At 40.8% G+C, this 22,448-nt stretch overlaps 2 protein-coding genes across 3 annotated transcripts in view; one reads left to right on the top strand and one right to left on the bottom strand.

The window, feature by feature from the left end:
• The window catches only part of kcng2 (potassium voltage-gated channel, subfamily G, member 2), a 30,244-nt gene extending 14,631 nt beyond the window's left edge, over positions 1–15,613 (top strand). The window contains exon 3 of the mRNA XM_034131065.1: positions 14,411–15,613. Within this exon, the coding sequence (XP_033986956.1) occupies positions 14,411–15,235 (825 nt within the window). The 3' untranslated portion in view covers positions 15,236–15,613. The remainder of the gene's footprint in view (positions 1–14,410) is intronic.
• Positions 15,614–20,587: 4,974 nt separating this feature from the next.
• Positions 20,588–22,448, bottom strand: part of LOC117482923 (solute carrier family 66 member 2) — a 40,950-nt gene continuing 39,089 nt past the window's right edge. For both annotated transcript variants that reach the window (XM_034131169.1, XM_034131170.1), the window contains one exon: positions 20,588–22,159. In XM_034131169.1, the coding sequence (XP_033987060.1) occupies positions 21,949–22,159 (211 nt within the window). In that variant the 3' untranslated portion in view covers positions 20,588–21,948. The remainder of the gene's footprint in view (positions 22,160–22,448) is intronic.

Raw genomic sequence — 22,448 nt, 5'->3', positions numbered from 1 at the left:
TCAGGTGTATATCAGTATGTAGTGTCTCTACTTTAAAGAGTCCTCTCCTGCTGATGTTCAGGTGTATATCAGTATGTAGTGCCTCTACTTCATGTCTCCATGCTTTAATGTTCAAAAAGCTCTTTATTTTTCTCATACTGCCTGTGCTGCAGCACCTCTTTTCACCCTCTGTCTGAAACCAGAGCCCAGTCTGCTCTGATTGGTTAGCTGTCCGGCTCTGTTGTGATTGGTCAACCGCTTAGAGATGTCCCGCCCCTTAGCCCTAAGCACCATATTGGCAATTTGAAAAGAAAGCGGTTGAATGTTATGCTAAACCTGTTAGACATGTCTAAATAAGAGGATGGTACTCATTACTTACAGTCTCTGTTCTCTAATGAGGTCTGAAAGTGAGAGCAGAGCCTTTCCACTTGTTGCTGCGTTTAGCTTTCATCTTGCAGGAAGAAGAAATATATTTCTACCTCAGGCTTCTGTTCACACTCACTACACATGTTGCCACAGTCCGTGACAAGTGGAGCAAAAAGAAGCAAATTCAATCTGACAATGTCTCCCTCCTCGAGCCTTTTCATGTCCGCCCTTTGCCTGTGAGACTTCAAAAAAAGCTTTGGAGATGTGGCTGCAGATCATCTGCTCATCGTGCTAATTTAACTCTTGAAAGACGTCTGCAGACCACAGTGTGATTAAAGAAGAGCTTTAGCATTAGCATCCGTCAAAAATGTGTCTCCATCAGTGTTTGTGTGAGAGCTTCAAAGGGAACATCAATCAGGAAAACAAAGCAGATGAAACCAGCTTAAACGTCGTCTCATTTTATCTCAAATTAAGTGTTATCTGTCGCTACACGGCTGGTGAATCTGCAGCTTTAATTACTTGAATCAGAAGAGCAACAGGTGTGATTATGCTTCAGATTCTGGACAGCTGGAAACAGTGTCATAGTGGAGCCAATTAGCCACCTGGAAGTGGTAAAACGAGGTGGTGGCGGTTCATTAGAAGTGAGAACCCAATCTGAACCAGCCCCAAAACGCAAAGTTTTATGGGTATAATGAGGAGGCTGTGTCATTCTTGGCAACTCAGGATAACACAATGAAGGGAGGCTAACCACAATATGACATTTATTTTTATATTCTTAACTACCATGAATATTATGGTAGATGGTAAAAATAAAGTAAAAGTGCCAAACCAAATGCAAAAACCTGCAAAGCAATAAGTAAAACAGAAAAGACATGTCAATAAGATGTGTTTGACTGAAGTGTATTATGTAAGAAAACAGAACAATGTGACCTTAGAAGAGAAGAAACTATATTAAGTATAAAAAATGATTCTATTGATAGGAAAACCTGCCTTTCATTAAGCATATTCAGGCTGTAGCCCAACAATGAAACACTTGAGCACATACTACAGTTTAAAAAAGCAGATATAAAATCTGAGCTGACAGAAAATCCTCCGTTTTAGTTTAAAGGGGACCTATCATGCAAAATGCACTTGTTGATGTCTTTTCTACATAAAGATGTGTCCCCGGTGTGTCAGGGAACTCACGCAGCGTCAGGAAATAAAACCCTCTCTCTTTTCCTCCGTACCCAAATCTCTAAAAACGGGGAACAACGGAGCTGATCCAGATTTGTGTCCGATATGACGTAATATCTGAAATGTGGACCCACGGCCCTATCAGAAACGTTACTATCAGAAACAATGCCCGACTGTTTTGGACGTAATATGGTCGGTGTTTACATTAGCATCGCTAACACTCAGAGCTAACCTGTACTGGAGAGCATGTGTGTGAAGAAGCAGGATATAAAAAGGAACTCACCTCGCCAAATATCCTTATGTTGCCATGTTAGCAAAGCGCTACCTGGCTGTATCTGCTACCTCTGTCCCTAGCGAGAGGGTGTTCTCCACAGCAGGAGACATTGTTAGTGCCAGCAGATCTGCCCTTTCGGCAAGCAATGTTAATTTTTGAAATACAATGACAAGCCTAATGTCCAGCTGGCTGCTTAGGTGAGTACTAGTACAGTACAGTTCAAATACAGATTATTTCAGTTCATCAAAATGCTGCACCTTAATGTTTATTTTATTATAATTTGTATTTATTTGAGTGAATACATTATTCACAGTTTAATAATAATAAAAAAAACCCAAAAAATATTTTATGTTTTGTGATAATTTTTTCTGCTGTACCGAAAACGTACCGAACCGTGACCTAAAAACCGAGGTACGTACCGAACCGAAATGTAAAACTTTTATTTTACACTTGAATAAATGTTTTTGAACTGTGGAAACAAGCTTTAAAACACAGCACATTTTACATTTTTATGGGTAACAAGTTAGCAAACAGTGTCAATTTGCACATCCAGGCAATATGATTCAACATTTGCCATCATCCTGTATACTTTATATCAAGACAAACATAAGGATGACCACACCTTTCACAAACAAATGCAAGGCGCCCACAGCATTTTCCACAAAATGAATGCTGATGCTTTCAGACGTGTGTTTTCCCGCCTAAATTAAATTGCAGGGTGCATCAGGAGGCCAATGCAACCTAAACCCTGCAGGAAGCGGCTATCTGTATGCACTCGGTCACTTGAGCCGGAGGAGAGAGTTCCTGCAGAAAAAATAGTTTTTTTAGAAAGCACTTAGCTGGCTTTCTAATTTAATGTGGCTCTTTGAGAAGCATGCTGTGGTTTTCTCAAGCCCTCTCTCAACAAAAAAATGAGCTTTATTGCATTTCATATTTCATGGTCGCTCGTTGCACTCTCTGGATGAATAGGGGATTACACATCCCAAGTGTTTTGTCGATTTCTTCCCCCAGAATTGCTTACTCTGTTCACATAAGCATCTTTGAAACTTCCCATTTTTCTCCCGGCTGTGGATATAACCTTTCAGTGACTCCGCTCATGTCTCCGAGCCCTATATATACTGCTTTGTGATGTAAATCCCCGACACTTTAAAGTACACCCTCACCACGGCCATATATCATCATGGAGTGTGGACGGGAGGAGAAGAAATGTGTGAAAAATAGAGATTTTGTTGGTGGAGATCAGTCATTCCTCCTGACGGTGAGAAGGGCGAAATTATGTTCATACAATCCATCATGGAGGAGATGATTTGTGTTCCTCGTTCAGAGCTCGACATATCATTTTCTGTTGAGTCGGAGAGTGATTTCTTACCAAGTACTTCATTTAAATCCCCCGTAGGAACATGGTCCAGATTTATATGTGAACTTCAGTAAACCTTCTCTAAAGTAAGACAGATTAAGATAAAATAAGTCAAGAGAAAGGGAGATAAAGTAAGATAAGAAAGGATATGATATGATAATGTTAGGTAAGAAAAGATAAGGCAAGGTGAGGTAAATTGTACTTAAGTAAAGTGTGACCACAGAGGAAAAGATGATGACTGATGTTTCTCTGGGAGTATGAGGGAACAGTTGGGCCAACATCGAATAAAAACATTTAAAGTCCCAGAAGACGGAGCTTTGAAGATGTGTCCAAATGGTTTAGTGTGTGTGTGTGTGTGTGTGTGTGTGTGTGTGTGTGTGTGTGTGTGTGTGTGTGTGTGTGTGTGTGTGTGTGTGTGTGTGTGTGTGTGTGTGTGTGTGTGTGTGTGTGTGTGTGTGTGTGTGTGTGTGTGTGTGTGTGTGTGTGTGTGTGTGTGTGTGCGTGTGTGTGTGTGTCCTAGCATTACTATACTTGTGGGGACCTAAATCTGTTTACACAGTCACGTGTGGGGACTCGCCTCCCTTATGGGGACAAAATGGAGGTCCCCATGAGGGGAATCATTCATTTTCATTTTAAGGGTTAGGGTTAGGCATGTGTTGGTTATGGTTAAGGTTAGGATAAGTCTCCAAGAAATGCATGCAAGTCAATGTAATGTCCCCTGAAGTGGTGTGTGTGTGTGTGTGTGTGTGTGTGTGTGTGTGTGTGTGTGTGTGTGTGTGTGTGTGTGTGTGTGTGTGTGTGTGTGTGTGTGTGTGTGTGTGTGTGTGTGTGTGTGTGTGTGTGTGTGTGTGTGTGTGTGTGTGTGTGTGTGTGTGTACAGAATACGTGTACTCTATTTATTCACGTAAAAAACTGTCCACATTTTATCATTTTCTCCTCATCAGTTATGGTTGTGTATTTTATCACAGAGAGGTTAGAGAGCGTACACATCGATATATAGTACATTAGATTAAATCAGAAGAAATGTAAGGACCCCCATGAGGAATATGGGTGGTCCACAGAGGAGAACAGGCTATAAATAACAGCGTAAAAACAGAGTGGTCCTGTTGTTGCAGGAAGTAGAGGGTCAGCTATTATCAGAGGAAAAGCACATACTTTTTACATTTATTTTACAGCTTTAGTTACTTTTCAGATTACATTTTGCATTAAAAAGGATGTGAAAAACGTTTAACATCATGCATGTTGAAAGAATTAAAACAGTTGAAGAACAGGTACAAAGAGACAGAATTAGACAATATATTATAAAGAGTTAATAAAGAAAGCACTAAACAAACATTAGACGTTATACATATTTACCAAGCCTTTTAAAAAAAACTCCAGTGTTGTAAGACATCAGTTCCAGTATTCCTTAATCTTCATTTTTGTTTTAAGTCAATGCAAATGCACCAAATTTGCTTTGGGGATTACAGGTTCAAGGGAATACAACTATTTTGTTCAGAAAGCTCCTGCTGTAAAGTTATGCTGCATACCGAGTATAATAAATATTTATTGACAAGCAGCAAAACAGCTTGGGTCGAGGCCAATGTGTGTTTGAGTTATAGCAGGCTATTGAAGAATAAATAAATTACCTTAATGATTAAAAAATTGGATCAAGCTCAACGGTGGATAAGAGCTCTTTATCTTGTTGCCAAGGCCGATGTTTGTTAAGATTTCTAAAGTAATCATGCTTATGTTGTGAATCTCAGAGTACTTTGGTCCGGCATGGTAATCACAGGAAGACACTCATGGAGGAATGACTGAGAATATTACGTTTTTTGGTCATTTATTTTGAAATGATTAGACACTCAGCAGGTCACTGAGCTATTAACTCAGTGGGAAGTAATTTGTAAAAATTGGTGGGAAATGACTCATCTACTCAGATTTCTCCCTCAGGCAGGTTTCCCGTTAACTTGCAGTAATCTCACACTCTGCACTCTGAATGAAATCATTTCAAATATAATTATGAAAAGGATAGAAAAAGTAGTTTGACTGACAGTGTTGAGATGCAGCAGACAGGCCTGAGGCACTCTAAAGACAGTGATTTGTGGCCGGTTACATCAGTACTAATGATTATTGAATATATTATGGGGTGCATGAGAATTTCCCAGCATGCACTGTGTGAGTGGCAGGCGGCCGTCAGTATTTAACAGTGCTATAAATAGACTGATTTATATACAGTGTGTTTTCCATCGGCTATGTCTGCAATTCCCCAAAACTTCAACCAGACCACAAGTGACATAAATCAATTCTGCATGTGAAGGGATTCAAACGGAGCAACCATATCTGCATTTGTTATTCTTCAGTTGTGTACAATTATCACCTTGCATACCATAATGAATTTTGATGGAATAAAAGAAAGAAAGAAAGTTACACCCAGACCAACTTTCAGACCGAAGATGTACTTCCTGTGTGGTGGGAATTTATTTATCAAATGTGGATAGAGAATCAAACCATTCAGCTGTCTTTGTCGTATTTTATTTCTTGCAAGAAAGTTCAGTCAGTCACACAGAGAGCATACAGTCTGCAGAGTGAAAGACCAAGAATAGAGTTTAATATTTAAACACAGAGAGAGGAGAAAGGGAGGGGTTGAGCTGGGTGATAATAAAGGAGCATTCTGGGAGTTTAGGGAGTTAGGGAGGCCGTATCAGGAAGGTCATACTGTTGATGCACATAGAGAGTAACTAACAACACTGCAACACATCTTCTTAATAAGGAATTTTCCCAAGCTTAGCTAAGAAGTGTGAGAAGTAGTAAATATAGATAAACATTAGCAAATAAGAATCACACAATGATATTATTAAAGTAAGTAAGTGAGTATAATATTTTTCTATTACACCTGTTTTTGGTCGGCCCTCAACTTGTGTTAATTAATTGATTAGTCGGGTTTACTCACTAATGGTGCATTTCCACTGCAGCGCGTAGCACGGTTTAAGCGTGCCGTGCCAAACCCGGCCCGTTTTTTGTTAGGTTAGTTCCGGCTAACGGGTATTCGTTCACAGTTTTTCTGGCCCTCCAAAATCCAGGTTCTTTCCGGGCCAACAACCGGGCTGAATATGCTAAACTAGTGAGAGAATCGCTGGCAACTACAACAAAATGAACATATTTGACCGTGATTTAATTGTAATACACGTTTCAAAATGATGCCGAAGTAACAACATACTGATACCGGTTAGTAAAAACCATGAATTAATGCTTTGTCAAGTCTGCAGACAGACGGCAGGCGAAAAACCTTTTAAAATGCGTGTTTTCTGAATGGAGATCGGCTAAGCTAACGTTGTATATGCTCCGACCGTCCACTCTCACAACAACGGCCTACAGACATAAATAAACCAGAGTGCTAACAGCTAACGGCTGATGTTGGTTTTGTGTTTCGCATTGAAGATGACGTCACGGCTCCGCCTACACTGCGTTACTATAGTTACTGCCCCAGTTCCTAAACTGTAATGGAAACGCAGCATAAAGTGAGCCTGGCCTACCAAGGCTTAACTATACCGTACTAAGCCGTGCGAGGCCCTGCAGTGGAAATGCGCCATAAGACTGTGTCCTAAGCAGTTGTCAAAGAAAAGGCTTTGTGTGGCTGTTGACACTAAATCTGCATTTGGTACAATATCTGCTGTGGCTGACAGGGGCAAACGCATTATAACTACCCAAAACATTTCCATTAGGAGTTTACTAAAAATGTTGGAAATACAAAACATTGCAAGAAGCTAAAAACACAACGGAAACCAGGGGACACTAAAAAGTGACGCACACAGCTGGAATCGAAGCGCATGTTGACGTATTGGGATTATAAAGTTGGCCAACTATCACTGTCCCTGGAAACTTACCTAAAGTGTACATTTGGCTTATTTTAACAATTTGATCAATATGTGTGATTCCTTCTGATAATATTGCAGATCTGCAAGCTAGCTATCCTTTACGAATATTCTGACCAAACACTTACAACAACAGACTAACTCTATCAACAGTGACAGTTTATTAAGATAAGATAGATAAGATAAGAAGCACTTTATTCATCCCAATTTGGGAGATTTTTGATCATTTGTATTATCCCTGAACGTCAACAAGTGCTCCGGTCCCAGGTGTGTACGTCACTTTTTAATGTCCCCTTGTTTCCGTTGTATATGCAGTGTTTCGTTTGTGCAGCGGTGGAAAATGTTTCCTGAAGCTTAAAGGTCCCCTATTATCCTGTTTTTCATCAATATATCACAGGTCTCAGATGTATACAGAACCTGTCTCTGATTGGCTGAAACACCAAACAGATCATTGCAGCATTACCCATAATCCCCTCTGTTTCAGCCCTGTTTCCAAAGTGCTGATTCTCTGTCTGTTACTTTAGATGAAAATAAGGAGCCCCTCCCCACGCCCCTCTGAGAGATATTTGGTTTAAAAGAACACCATGGTGCTCTAGGAGGAGATTCAGGTGATAAGGGGGGGGGGGGTTGCCTTGGTTGCTGATTGGCTAATGGTTACACAAGACAACACATCGTTATGACATCATAAAGTGGCCAAAATCTGATCAGCTCATTTTCAGACAGGTTTTTATAGAAATGGATCAGGACAAAAAGAGAGAGAATCTTTGTTCCTGAAACTTTCAGAGTCTCTTTACACAGAGGGGACACATGTTGATGAAGAAGAGACATGAAGAAGAGGGGACACATGTTGATGTAGAAGAGACATGAAGAAGAGGGGACACATGTTGATGTAGAAGAGACATGAAGAAGAGGGGACACATGTTGATGTAGAAGAGACATGAAGAAGAGGGGACACATGTTGATGTAGAAGAGACATGAAGAAGAGGGGACACATGTTGATGTAGAAGAGACATGAAGAAGAGGGGACACATGTTGATGTAGAAGAGACATGAAGAAGAGGGGACACATGTTGATGTAGAAGAGACATGAAGAAGAGGGGACACATGTGATGTAAGAGACATGAAGAAGAGGGGACACATGTTGATGAAGAAGAGACATAAAGAAGAGGGGACACATGTTGATGTAGAAGAGATATGAAGAAGAGGGGACACATGTTGATGTAGAAGAGACATGAAGAAGAGGGGACACATGTTGATGTAGAAGAGACATGAAGAAGAGGGGACACATGTTGATGAATAACATACATGAAAAAGTGGATTTTGCATAATAGGTCCCCTTTAATGGAAGTGTTTTTGGCACCTGACAGCCTTCATATATCCAAACCCTGTTGTTTGGTTTCCATGCTTCAGCTGTGCCGGGGTCAGAGTCCCCTGATCGCTGAGACGGATAATTGTGTGCTTTTAATTTGATTCCTCAGTGTGAGCTGGAAATGCACTCAGCCAGAAAAGCCTCTGACAGAGAACATCACAAACACGCTGGTCGAATTCAGGGAAAAACTGACACACTCCCATGTGAGAGAATGAAAGAGGAGGTGTGAAACATTCTGGTTAGCATGTGAGCTCCTTAAGGATTTGGACAGAAGCACATGTATTGGTTTTGGCTGCAGGCTCATATTACTTTGGATGGGAAATGACAGCATGTGGTTAGAGGGAGGATTTCAGCTCAAATGCTTTCACTTCAAGATTTGCTGCAGTGCTTTAATTTAGCCTCATTATAGGAAGTCACAAAATACTTTGCATGAAGAGTCAAAGGGGGATTCATAACACAGACATTAAGCGTCTAATGGGTTATAGAGAAACAGGAAATATGAAACTACTGCAGTTGCTTCTATAATCTATCCAAATGTTTTTAAAAGAGTGGAGTAAAGAGTGTTTTATTCTGTATCTCTCAAATGTTTGGTCCAATTTGGCTTAAAGTCCCCTCAGCAGACAATCTGTTCTCCTAACCTCCTAAAAGATATTTTATTATATCACATTTCAAAATAAGTGTATGTAAGCACTGCAGCTGCTTTTATTTATTTTAAAGGGGCCCTATTGTGCTTTTTGGGGGTTTCCCTTTCCTGTAGTTTGTTATATAGGTGCAAAGGCAAACTCAAACTTCTATTGGCTAGCGCTCCAACACATTGTACGTGATAGGCTAAGGGGCGGGACATCTCACACACACACACGCACACAGTGGACCAGCCAAGTTTGATCGTAAAACATTTTGTAACTTAAAGGGGACCTATCATGCAAAATGCACTTTGTGATGTCTTTTATACATAAATATGTGTCCCCGGTGCTTCGGGGAACTCACGCAGCATCAGAAAATTAAACCCTCTCTCTTTTCCTCCGTACCCAAATCTTACCCAAACGGGTGTACAACGAGCGGATACAGATTTCCATCCGAACTGACGTGTCCATCCGTGGTGACGTCGGCGGACCCACAGAAAGTTGCTATCAGAAACAATGCCTGACGTGTTTTGGACGTAATCTCGTCTTTGTTTACATTAGCAAGCCTCGCTAACACTCAGAGCTAACCTGTACTGGAGAGCACATGTGTTTAAAAAGCAGGAAATAAAAAAAGGAACTCACCTTGTGATAAACCTGCAAGAGAAAAAGCATTTGAGCTCCATACTGTTTCAGAAATAATCCTTGACGTGGTTTAAACAGGATGGCGTTTTATCACAACCGAATTTAACTTCTCCGGTAGAATTCTGATCAGGCATTATCTCCGCCTCCTTTTTTTTTTATTTATTTATTTTTTAAAGCTAAGGACCCAAGATCCGCCTTTCTCTAACAGGGCTGCAAAAGAGGGGTTTGAGCAGTATGAGGCATGGCTACAAATGGCTGTTTGGTATTTTGAAAAAAAAACTTCACAGACATGTTTTGGATTGGTATGGCCCTACAATATATTTTTCAAATATAGCATGATAGGTCCACTTTAAAGAACACTTGGAGAGCCAAGATCTCTGCCAAGGCCGTTTCCGTAACTGAAAAATTATCCGGAACATCACTATTGAACACTTGTGCTCCTATTGGCTAGCGCTCCATCACATTATAGGAGATAGGCTAAGGGGCGGGACATCTCTCAGCGGTTGACCAATCACAACAGAGCCGGCCAGGTAACCAATCAGAGCAGACTGGGCTCTGGTTTCAGACAGAGGGTGAAAAGAGGTGCTGCAGCACAGGCAGTATGAGAACAATAAAGAGCTTTTTGAACATTAAAACATGCAGACATAGTAGTAGAGGCTCAAAATAGCTTAAAATGGCTAAAAACTTTTCTCACAACTAATTTAATAATAATAATTCCTTACATTAATAATAGCGCTTTTCCAGATGCTCAAAGCGCTTTACAAATACACATCATGTAACGGTCATGTACTGTGGACAATACCCACAGGAGCACACTCAGGTGAAGTGTCTTGCCCAAGGACACAACGGCTTTACAGACGCAGCGGGTTTCGAACGGGTGTTCCCCAACACCCACTTTATCTGATGATCAATGCACAGCCCACTGCGCCACTCCGCCCATCTTCACACCTCTAAGTCATCAAGGCGCTTTACAAGTACACATTACACACATGTAACGGTCATGTACTGTGGACAGTACCCACAGGAGCAAATTCGTGTGAAGTGTCTTGTCCAAGGACACAACGGCCTGACGCGGTGGCGGGTTTCGAACTGGAGTTCCCCAACGCCACCCTTGATCTGATGATCAACGCACAGCCCACTGCGCCACTCCGTCCGACTAGACTTTTAACAATAAACTTTCAAATACTGAATCCCCACTGCATCATTCACATTACATTACATTTAATTTAGCTGACGCTTTTATCCAAAGCGACTTACAATGACCAATTACAGGGACATTCTCCCTGGAGTAACTAAGGGCTAAGTGCCTTCCTCAAGGGCACACTAGTGGTGGTGTTCCAGGCGGGAACAACCTTCCGATCTTCAGCCCACCTCACTATCCATTAGACCACCACTACCCCCTATTCACTCTATGGAAATATTTAATTGTCAAAGTTGCGCTTATAATATTTTATTGCAATAAAATAAATCATAGACTGCAAGTTTGAGAATTAATAATCGTAAGGTGGTGGTCTTTTATTACTACATAGCGCATTCACAGGGATTTTGGAACAGCTGCGTCTGAAAATAAGTTTGATATTGCCACTGCAGAACTAAAAGCATAACACATAAATCGACCTACAGATCTATACCACATTTTCCTCATGAAGACTTCTTTCAATAGTGCAGTTTATTGCTGCTGCCGCTGTGTGAAGAACTGCAACCCCAGCGCTGCCGATCAGTGATTTACACGCTCCTTAATGGATTTAGCAAAGTTTGGTCTCTAGGGCAAAAAATGCTATTTGCAATATAAGTGTACACACTGAAAAATGCATGAAGCTCAATCTGAGAGGAGGACTTCATTTCTGAGAGGGCAGTCTCTTGGAATGACTTATCCTTGCTAGCACAGCTGTTGACTGAGCAAATAGTAAAGCAAATGTTTAGGTTATATTTATATTCACGCTTGCACACATTCACACCTGGAGGAAACGCTATAAAGGGGCCCTATTATGCTCACTTTCAGGTTGATATTTGTATTCAGTGCCTCTACTGTGACATGTTTCCATGCTTTAATGTTCAAAAAGCTCTTTATTTTTCTCATACTGCCTGTGCTGCAGATGCAATGCAGAGCCAATTTAAATGTTTTAATATGCAGGGTATATTAGGAGTACAGTACTGCATCGTGTTATGTGTTTAAACTTTTTACATGTAAAAGCATCTATTATTTACCATCCATCCATCCATCCATCCTCTCCCACTTATCCGTGGTCGGGTCGTGGAGGTAGCAGTTCCAGCAGAGAGCCCCAAACGTTCCTTTCCCCTCATCAACCAGCTCTGACTGGGGGATCCCAAGGCGCTCCCAGGCCAGCGAAGAGATATAATCCCTCCACCTGGTCCAAGGTCTACCCCTCGGTCTCTTCCCAGCTGGACGTACCTGGAACACCTCCCCTAGAGAGGCGCCCAGGTGGCATCCTTACTAGGTGCCCGAACCACCTCAACTGGCTCCTTTTGACGCGAAGGAGGAGCGGTTCAACTCTGAGTCCCTCCCGTATGACTGAACTTCTCACCTTATCCCTAAGGGAGACGCCAGCCACCCTGCGGAGAAAACCCATCTCGGCCGCTTGTATCCGCGATCTCGTTCTTTCGGTCATGACCCATCCTTCATGACCATAGGTGAGGGTAGGAACGAGAATGGCCCGGTAGACAGAGAGCTTTGCCTTCTGGCTCAGCTCTCCTTTCGTCACAAAGCGACTGCAGTACCGCTCCCGCTGCTCCGACTCTCCGGCCCATCTCACGATCCATTGTTCCCTCACTCGAGAACAAGACCCCGAGATACTTGAACTCCTTCACTTGGGGTTACCTATGATTGTTAAATAAAGTGGTCAAAGTACAATCATTTCCTCTAAATTGTAGTAGATTAGAAGCATAAAGTAGCATAGCATGGAAATACTCAAGTACTCAAGAACTAAAGTTCAAATATTTAAAAATAATACTTGAGTAAACGCTATTTCCACCAATGCAATTGAACACATTTCATGGTATTAAGTAGGATTTAAAAGTTTTATAAGAGACAGAAAAAGTTTTCTTCATTGCTCCACAAATCCTAATTAATCCACCAATAATTAACGAAAAGTGAAGCAAAGAATATTTTTCTGCAATTAATAACACTTAAGTAAGTGCAGGAAAATGAAAAGCACACACACTTTTTTTTTAAAGTTTCCCCCAGGGTTGACTTTGCTTTAATAACCAAGTAATCTCTTATAATTATAATTTAAAATATTTATGAACGCTATTCCAGCAGTCGTGGAAGAATAGATTAGCTTTAAAAGAGAGGATATTTCAGATGTGGTGTTTATAAAGCTCACATGGTGCAGGCTCGTCTGTGAACGACACCGCTGACAGTTAATTATCTGTGGCGGTGTAACTTCAGATTTCACCTCTTGAACGCTCTGGTTTGATATGTGGTCTTTCCTAAATGAGATAATCAAAGCCTTTTGTTTTACACTTCATGAATCTTCCGGCAGATTCTCGTTTGTGTTTGTGTTGTGAGATCAAAACGCTTCAACCTCTGTCAATGACGAAGCCATGAATCAAACAGCAGGCTTTGAAATTGATTTTTAATTACTGACTTCATATGAACCCTTTTCCACTGAGATTAGACCGCTATGAATGTATATTTGTGTTCAGTTCTAACTAACGTAATAAAGGATTATATTGTTAAGTTTATCTTGTATTAAATGGATTATTTTAGCCTATGCACCAAAGCCTGTCGGACTTATAAATTACAAAACTCAGAGCAAACAAACTAAAAGGTACATGTAATATTTGATGACATTTAGCTTTTGTTAGTAAACTGCAGTTTTTGTTTACACATAGAAGCTACGAACATTCACCAGTGGGATAATTACTGATGTATTTATGTCGTAGTATAAAACATGAAAATCTCCTCAGCTTGTTTCAGGCATCTAACGAAGCATACATTCCAAAAAACGCTGACTTTGAGGCGAGGGAACCAGAAATTGTAAAATGCTGACTCATTTCTGGGTTCTAGGACTCATTCCTGCACCACTCAATGAGGTATTTCTGCTGTTGTGTAATGTAACGAAACCATTAAAGGTCCCCTATTATACTGTTTTTCATCAATATATCACAGGTCTCAAATATATACAGAGCCTGTCTCTGATTGGCTGAAACACCAAACAGATCATTGCAGCATTACCCATAATCCCCTCTGTTTCAGCCCTGTTTCCAAAGTGCTGATTCTCTGTCTGTTACTTTAGATGAAAATAAGGAGCCCCTCCCCACGCCCCTCTGAGAGAGATTTGGTTACAAAGAACTCAATGGAGCTCTAGGAGGAGATTCAGGTGATAAGGTGGGGGGGGGGGGGGTTACCTTGGTTGCTGATTGGCTAATGGTTACACAAGACAAAACATCGTGATGACATCATAAAGTGGCCAAAATCTGATCAGCTCATTTTCAGACAGGTTTCTATATAAATGGATCAAAAAGAGAGAGAATCTTTGTTCCTGAAACTTTCAGAGTCTCTTAACGCAGAGGGGACACATGTTGATGTAGAAGAGACATGAAGAAGAGGGGACACATGTTGATGTAGAAGAGACATGAAGAAGAGGGGACACATGTTGATGTAGAAGAGACATGAAGAAGAGGGGACACATGTTGATGTAGAAGAGACATGAAGAAGAGGGGACACATGTTGATGTAGAAGAGACATGAAAAAGTGGATTTTTTTCGCATAATAACGTCTATCTTTCTGTGCTTTTATGTTCCTTAACAGGGTGAGTGCTCCCAGAGGTGCTACAACATCTTCGTTCTGGAGACGGTGTGCGTCGCCTGGTTTTCCCTGGAGTTCCTGCTGCGTTTCATCCAGACTCAGAGCAAGTGGACGTTCCTTCGTACGCCTCTGAACCTCATCGACGTGTTGGCCATCCTCCCGTACTACATCACTCTCATCGTGGACTCTTTTTCTGTCGGCGGGAAACAAACAGGCTCCGGGAACAACTACCTGGAGAAAGTGGGGTTAGTTCTCCGAGTCCTAAGAGCTCTACGGATCTTTTACGTGATGCGTTTGGCTCGACACTCTTTAGGCCTGCAGACACTCGGGTTAACAGTGAGAAGATGCACGCGAGAGTTCGGACTTTTGCTGCTTTTCCTTTGCGTAGCCATGGCTCTTTTCTCCCCACTTGTGTTCCTAGCTGAGAGCGAGTTGGGCGCCAAGCAGGAGTTCACAAGTATCCCCGGGAGTTACTGGTGGGCCGTGATCTCCATGACCACGGTAGGATACGGAGATATGGTGCCAAGAAGCATCCCTGGACAAGTGGTGGCACTCAGCAGCATTTTGAGTGGAATCCTCCTCATGGCGTTCCCCGTAACGTCCATTTTTCACACCTTCTCACGCTCCTACATAGAGCTTAAAGAAGAGCAAAATCGCACCTCGAGGCACAAGCCGGGTTCGCAGGATAGCACCAAGTCTCAAAACAGTGAAGATTCTCAAGAGACGGACAGTTATCATGGGATCACTGAGGCCTCGGCTACATCCCTGCAGAGGAGGAAGTTCATTGCTGCACAAAGGGCTGCTGACATTAGACCGATGAAAACTTAGCTGCTTTGTTTGTGTTTCATGTGGGACTCCAAAGTTGACAAGCTGCAGGATTGTGGGATTTTCCTTCACGGGAGATTGAGGTCCCGGCTTTGATCGTGTGAAGCGCTTGTGCTCCAGGGTGTATCTGAGTTTCTTAAGTTTTACTGAGGAGCTGCAGAGCATAAATTTGAACTTGAAAAGACTGCAAACAGTATAACATTCATGAATAAACAACCAGTCAAATGAGATCTAAAAAAAATGACAGTTCTGTGATTCACATAAGTCTGCAAAAAAAAGGGAAATCCAACACCAAAACATCACACGTTGTTATTCAGACCTCAGACTAATAATTTATGTTCCTCACGTAGCTGCTTTTGAGAATAAAGGTGTTTGCTGAGACTTCAGACATGTAGTTTGATTATTGATGTGCCATATCATCTCCATTTACTCTGTATTTGCTCAACCTGGGGCTCTGTTAGATAAGGTTTCACACACGTTCATAATGATGTCAGCACTTTTATTTGCAATGAGCAATAAGCTAATTAATATCCAGCATGATTACACAAGAGTCATTTCTCTTTCAAAGGGCTATGCAGTCAGTTTGGGACATTTTGTTCACTGTGGAATGACAAGAGGATGTTTCTACATGTACCAACATCCAGTTATCTTACACTATATGTGGGTAAAAGGCCAGTAGAACAAACATGAAGAAGGTTGTGTGACTGGTTAAACATCATCATTCAGGCACTAAAACCCACAGACCTTTTAATGACTAAAACCATTTCAGATAATTAATAATAATGTTCCCAGTCTTACACGATTTCCTCTAATTGCTCATACAGCACTTCATTTGATTTCACTTGAGTGCCTTGTACTGAAAAAAAAAACCCACAACATTCTCCAAATTATTGTAACTCATCAAGTGCTCTAGAGTGCAAATTAGATATTTTGATTTGCAGGGGCATGTTTATTCTCACAACTCTGAATTCACTGAATCATTACAAAAGCATGGAAATATTACACAGAACACTTAAAACAAATATATTCACTATATGCCAGTTTTTAAGAAGTTAGAATATTGTTTTGATTAAGTGGATGGTGAAATAAGACATCATTTGAATAAAAAAAGTGAAATGGATCTGTGCTTTGCGTCATGAATCAGTGGCCTCTTCTGAAAAATGTAATAATGATTATAATGAAAACAGTCCGCAAGCGGGGAGGCTTTGATTTTACAATTAAATTATACACAAGGACGCTCTCAAATTTGCAAGAGTGCGTGCTGTACTTCTGCAATTATGACATCCTGAATTGGTCCGTCTGCGGCTTGAGTCATGTTTTCTTTTCCACATCCGTTATTAATAATGAAAGAATGATGTTTCCTGGAGTGGTGTTGGCACAATGCGCTGTAAATCTGATCAATACTGACAGCACTTTGAAAACAATGAGCCTGTGGAAGATGTAGCTCGAGCTCTTGATCATGTTGCTAATGGGAGTAATAGACCCTGTACTAAATTCACCTTATGGCCGTGATCTCAACTCAAGCAGGTTATTTTAGACTACTCCTCTTCAAAGTATGTTATTAAAAGGCTTGTGATTAAATCAGAGAAAGAATTTATGTTTTATAAAGACAAGAGACACCATTCTGGTTCCAAGGATGTGTGTTGAGACCTTTACAAAGCTAGCGTGTGACCTGCATGCTAACGTCACAAAGCAAAACAATTCATATCAGCAGCAAATTTACAACAGAGCTGCCTCAATTTGCATCCCAAAATATCAGCAAAATAACATTTTTCCAAACAGTTTGAATTGATTATTACTACAGGAAAAACACTGCTGGTGTGAGCTATAAATGCCTTTAGCATTAGCGTACTAGCTAACAGTTGCTAATGCACACATCAAGCAGTCACAGGGCATCATTAGCATTTATTTGGAGCGTCCTTATGAAAGTTAGTCCAATATTTACTGCCCTTTTCACCGTGGTTTGTGGTTGCTCCTGAAAATGATCTGGATATTTAGCTGCTAAATGCTGCAACGTGTTCACCAGCTAAATGCTAAATTAGCTAACATAGCTTCGGGTTTTTTCCATTTACTGAAAGGAAATCAATGGGGCTGTATTAAGAAGACTCATTACAGTATTTTTACTGTAGAGTTAATAAGATGAAAGACCTTCCAAAACAACTAAAACATTTAAAGGGGACCTATCATGCAAAATGCACTTTGGTACGTCTTTTATACATGAATATGTGTCCCCGGTGTTCCAGGGAACTCACCAAGTGTCAGAAAACACAACCCTCTCTATTTTCCTCCATACCCAAATCCAGTGGCGGCCGGTGGTCTATTTTTTTGGTGGGGCTCTTGACGTACCGGGAGTGACCCGTCCGGGGGGTCCGGGGGGTTTCCCCCCGCAAATTTTTTTCGAGAAATGACCCCTTAAATGATGACTTCTGGTGATGTTAGAGGGGGGGGGAAAGGAGAAATCGAGGCTTAAAAATATGAGAAGACTGATCAATACCTCCATAATCTTCAGTGTGGAAAATATTATTTATCAACCTGAACATCTACTACTTTACCAGGAACCGTTGGAAAATACATCACAGACAATGCAACAAACGTGGAGACAGAACAATCACTTCTGTGATAAATGCCCACTTATTAATAAACTTCTAACAACCATGGGAAACCTCCTCTCTACATATAAAGTGATATCCAAGCATGGGAAACAAAAGACAGCATTTACCTGTTTGCATCCAGCTAGCCAAGCCTTTTTTGTGTACCAGCTACTTGCGAAGCCTCGTGTATAAGTTTTGTCTTTTTCACGAGATTGCTGCGATATATTCAAATCGGGTTGGTCCGGTCCAAGGTCTTTAAGCAACAATTTATCTGCCAAACTTCTCCTTTCGAAAGGATTGGAGATTAGCTCTTGAACAGAATTAGGCGGGGACCGAGGTCCGGAGACTCCACCTGCACACGAAGCCATCCTCATCAACTACTGCGTCAACCGGATACGAGTCACTGTCCAAACTACTCACAGACTGCACTGGGCGCTGACATTGGCGCCCGGTGACCGTCATCTTTGACGACGCTGATTGGCTGAAATTATATTTTCGCGGCATAGTTTACACGTTACAGATAGCAACAGTCAGCTGCTAGTGGCTGCTGCTGCACTGGTTGAAGGCTCCTCTCTTAGCGCCCAGACGAGAGAAGGTGCATGGGCAAGGCCAGGCAGGAAACATGTGACTTATCAGTAACTTTAGACATCGTAACACAATTTTAAACGAGATTTTATTGTAGATTATACATTTTACTGATACCAATTATATAATATTTACCTTGTTCATTAAAAATAAAAATATATATATTTTTTTAAACATTTTTTTTTTTTTTTATTTTAATTTTAATTTTTTTTTTAATTTTTTTTTTTCAATATGGGAAGAGGTGGGGCGGCGCCCCTAGCGCCCCTATGGACCGGCCGCCACTGCCCAAATCTCTAAAAAAGGGGCTGCAACGGATCTGATAAAAACTGATCCAGATTTGAACACTGTCCTGACGTCAGGACGGTGGCGCTACGGCTATTGGGCCAACTCCACCAATCAGGAGGAGACAGCCACGGCCATTGCCGTTCGAAAGCGCTGGAGACGCTGTAGTACATATGCCAGGCCAGTAGATGGTGCTGTTCATGATCTGTTTGGTATTTTGAAAAAAAAAAGTATAAATATGCCTTATATAGGTATGGTCCTACACTATATTATTCAAATATAGCATGATAGGTCCACTTTAAAGAAAGGTTAATTTGTTTATCTACTACTAAGATATATGCAACCCAGTCTCACGGCATTTCGTGTTATAGTCACGAAATTAATGTAATCTATTGATTCGTGTTCACCAACACGATTTTTGCATTTTTTTCGTGTCACCCAGAAAGATTTTAAAAGCAATGTATTTCTATTGGTAGAGTGTTTCGTGCCTGCACCATGTCTTTTTGTCCAGCTGTGTGGTTCATAAAAACATTTTCTTACTCAATATAAATTACCCTAACCCTTTTATTTGAAATCGTATTGTTCTGTGTGACACAAAAAAAATGGGGAAATTGTGTTGGTGAACACGAATCAATAGATTACATTACTTTCGTGACTATAACACGAAATGCCGTGAGACTGGGTTGACATAGCTTCGGATTTTTTCCATTTACTGAAGTGCAATTCATGGGGCTGTATTAAGGGGACTCATTAGAGTATATTTACTGTAGAGTTAATAAGGTGAAAGACCTTCCAAAACAACTAAAACATTTAAAGAAAGGTTATACTACTAAGATATATGAGCTTAGAAAAGTGCACCATCACCTCCAATATTTGCAAAAGTCCATAGCAGCCGTTTTTAAGTATTTATCAGTCAGGGAAGCACCACTCAAATCGCTCAGGAAGAATTGTATTTGAGTGTTGTGTTTTTATGACCTTGAGTATGAATTCAAAGTCTTTATATCATGAAGCGCAGAAGCTTATTTGTTCCATCATCTTCAACAATATGCATGAACACAAATGCACATATCTTATTTAAGCCTAATCTACGAGGGACAGACCATTTTTATTAAAGGCACTTGGTGACCTATAAAGGAAACATTATGAATCTGTATCTGCTTGCTTAATGTGACGTCTTTTCAAATCCCTCCTTTTACCCGTTCTGTGCTGGCACATTTTATCTGTCTCCCCGCTTACAATTAATGTGCTTAATATTTAGATTGCATATGCCCAGAGACGGACCTCGGCTTATTCTTCCTTTGACAACTGATGTCTGCCAGAGCTGAATCGCTGACGGGAGAAACGATGGATGTCTGCACAACTGACACAAACATCTCCAAACAAAACATGACGCATGAGTCTCTCCGTGTACTCTTTATTGGGCACAAATGCCATATTATTCACTGGGATGGAAAAAAAACAAAAATGTAACATGGTAAAAAGATTGCTTAAAATATATGCTGGTAACGTTTTTTTTTTGGTACATAAACAAAACTATACGTGGGTTGCACAAATAAGAAAATGCACAACATGGCAGTTTGTGGGGAAAAAATACCTTCACATGACAATCAATATAGAAATACAAAAAAAGTGTAACCTACCACATGTATTACAATCACCCTCACCACTCACCCTCACCACTGTCTAACAGTCATACACTAGATTCATATTTAATAAAATGATAACAAAATAAATAGGGTGACTACAAACGTGTAAACACAAAGAAATCCACAACTAAGAAGTGACCTTTTGGGGGATATTTTAAGAGTGGGGAAAGAAATATTCTGCTGCCTCATCCCTCTGGAACAAAAAAAAGGAAGTTTTCATTTCTTAGGGCTTAGCAGAGAAGGACAGATTTGGCAGTCCTGACACCTCCGAGTTTAGCATTCCTCACCTCGCCAAAGAAAGATTACAAAACAATAAAAAAGGAAAAACCTTCAACGTGTTATGTGACTGCTTCTTCCTCTTCCTCTTCCTCTTCTCCGTCCTAAAAGGAAATGACTGTCTTGTGATAAAAATGGCGATGAGGTAAAACCTTCCCAAAAGCAGCAAATGACATTGGATTTGTAATAAAAAATAATATGGTTATCCACAGCTGATTGTAAGTGAGGTTTCTGGACATTTTCAGAAGTAGTAATAGTATAAAAATGTTTTCTAAAAGAATAATTTGGCTGTAATTATAATTGGCAAGTTATAATCTCTCTTAATTCGGATTTAGAAACCTACGGGATAATCCGGATTTAGCTCAAAAGTACGCATTTATTAGCAGGTTCTTGCAAACTTGCGTTAATGACTTTGTATGCAATTGTGTTCAGTCTTAACGCACCTGAACTACTTTGGGGTTTCAGGATTTTGTGGAATGAAAAATGTCCTTCATGGCTTCAGGACAAGAAATCCTGGGTTTGGCTTTACGACAAACTGTGCACCCTGAACATGGGGTTGATGATTGTTCCGACTTCAGACAAAAAACTGCCCTTATGTCTTCAACAAAAGCTCTCTGTTACCATCAAGGCCTCTTATGTTTATTATCATTGTTTAGTTTAACCCTTTTGGGATTTTCCTTTATTTGGTAAAAGTCTGATTGCCTCTAGTTTCCTACGATCCCATTCCTCCCCAACTATCCCACAAGATTGAGTTTGTCACAGCACATTATGGCCAACAAGTGGTGGACTGACCAGCATTTCTCCACTGTGTTGGGAGATCATTTTGTACATTCAGTAATGTTGAATATTGTTTTGATTGATTCATACATTTGGATTGCTCGTAAATGCAGCAAGCCATGTTTGAATGTGTGTTTTAAGGCCGAGGGTCCATGCAACAATCACCAGCTAAGGTTCACATTTCCTTGTGCACAGATTACAGTGCATACATCTGCAGTTATTTACCGCGTATATTCTCAAGAGAGTGTGCATTATATTCTCCACATGCACAAAGATAAACTCTGCTTTCCATCATGTCCAGTTTGAAAACAAGTCAGTAGGATAAATAAAAAGGAACGTTCGTTTGTAACAAGTGTCCGTCAGGTACCGTTGAAAACACAGTCTGTGTATCTTCATGCCTTATGGGTGTGTGTGTGTGTTTTTATTTATACTTGAGGGGGCAGCCTGCATCATCTCAAGGTGCTTTGGTACTCCTGTGTGTTTAAACGTGTTCACAGCACCTCTTAAAAGTGCTTCCTCAGTCACTGTTGTGTTTTTTGAGTGTCTTCAGAGGGGGTTTTCAGAGGGCTTTGGCACTGGTGGTGTGGGAGGCGGTGTGGGAAACTGGTTTCTGAGGGAAGCGGCTGTAGTAATACACCTGGAAGAGGATGGTGAAGTCCACAAAGACCTGCAGAAGGCCACAGGTCCAGAACTGAACGGGAGCCTGAGTGAGCAGGAAGTATCCCGTCTTAAAGGTGTCCCCACTGGTCCACATCAGCACCATCTTGATACTGGGAGGAAAGGGAAAGAGAAGGGAAGATTCATCTATTATTAAAGTCATTATTAACAATCGAATAATAAATGTCATCATTCTTAAATGTTATAACAACATTTTAAAGTTATTTCATATACTACTACGACTATGAAAACTAAATAAATAAAGTTATGATTGAAATGGATGATCAAATACGTTTTTAAAGAGGACACATTATCATTACATTCAATACTGTGGGCAATCCCCACAGGAGCAATTTGGGGCAAAGTGGACACAACGACATGCTGACTGCAGTGGGACTCGAA

The sequence above is a fragment of the Trematomus bernacchii genome, unplaced genomic scaffold (genome assembly GCF_902827165.1).
Source record: "Trematomus bernacchii unplaced genomic scaffold, fTreBer1.1, whole genome shotgun sequence".
Lineage (NCBI taxonomy): Eukaryota > Metazoa > Chordata > Actinopteri > Perciformes > Nototheniidae > Trematomus > Trematomus bernacchii.
This window is presented reverse-complemented; position numbering and strand designations above follow the sequence as displayed.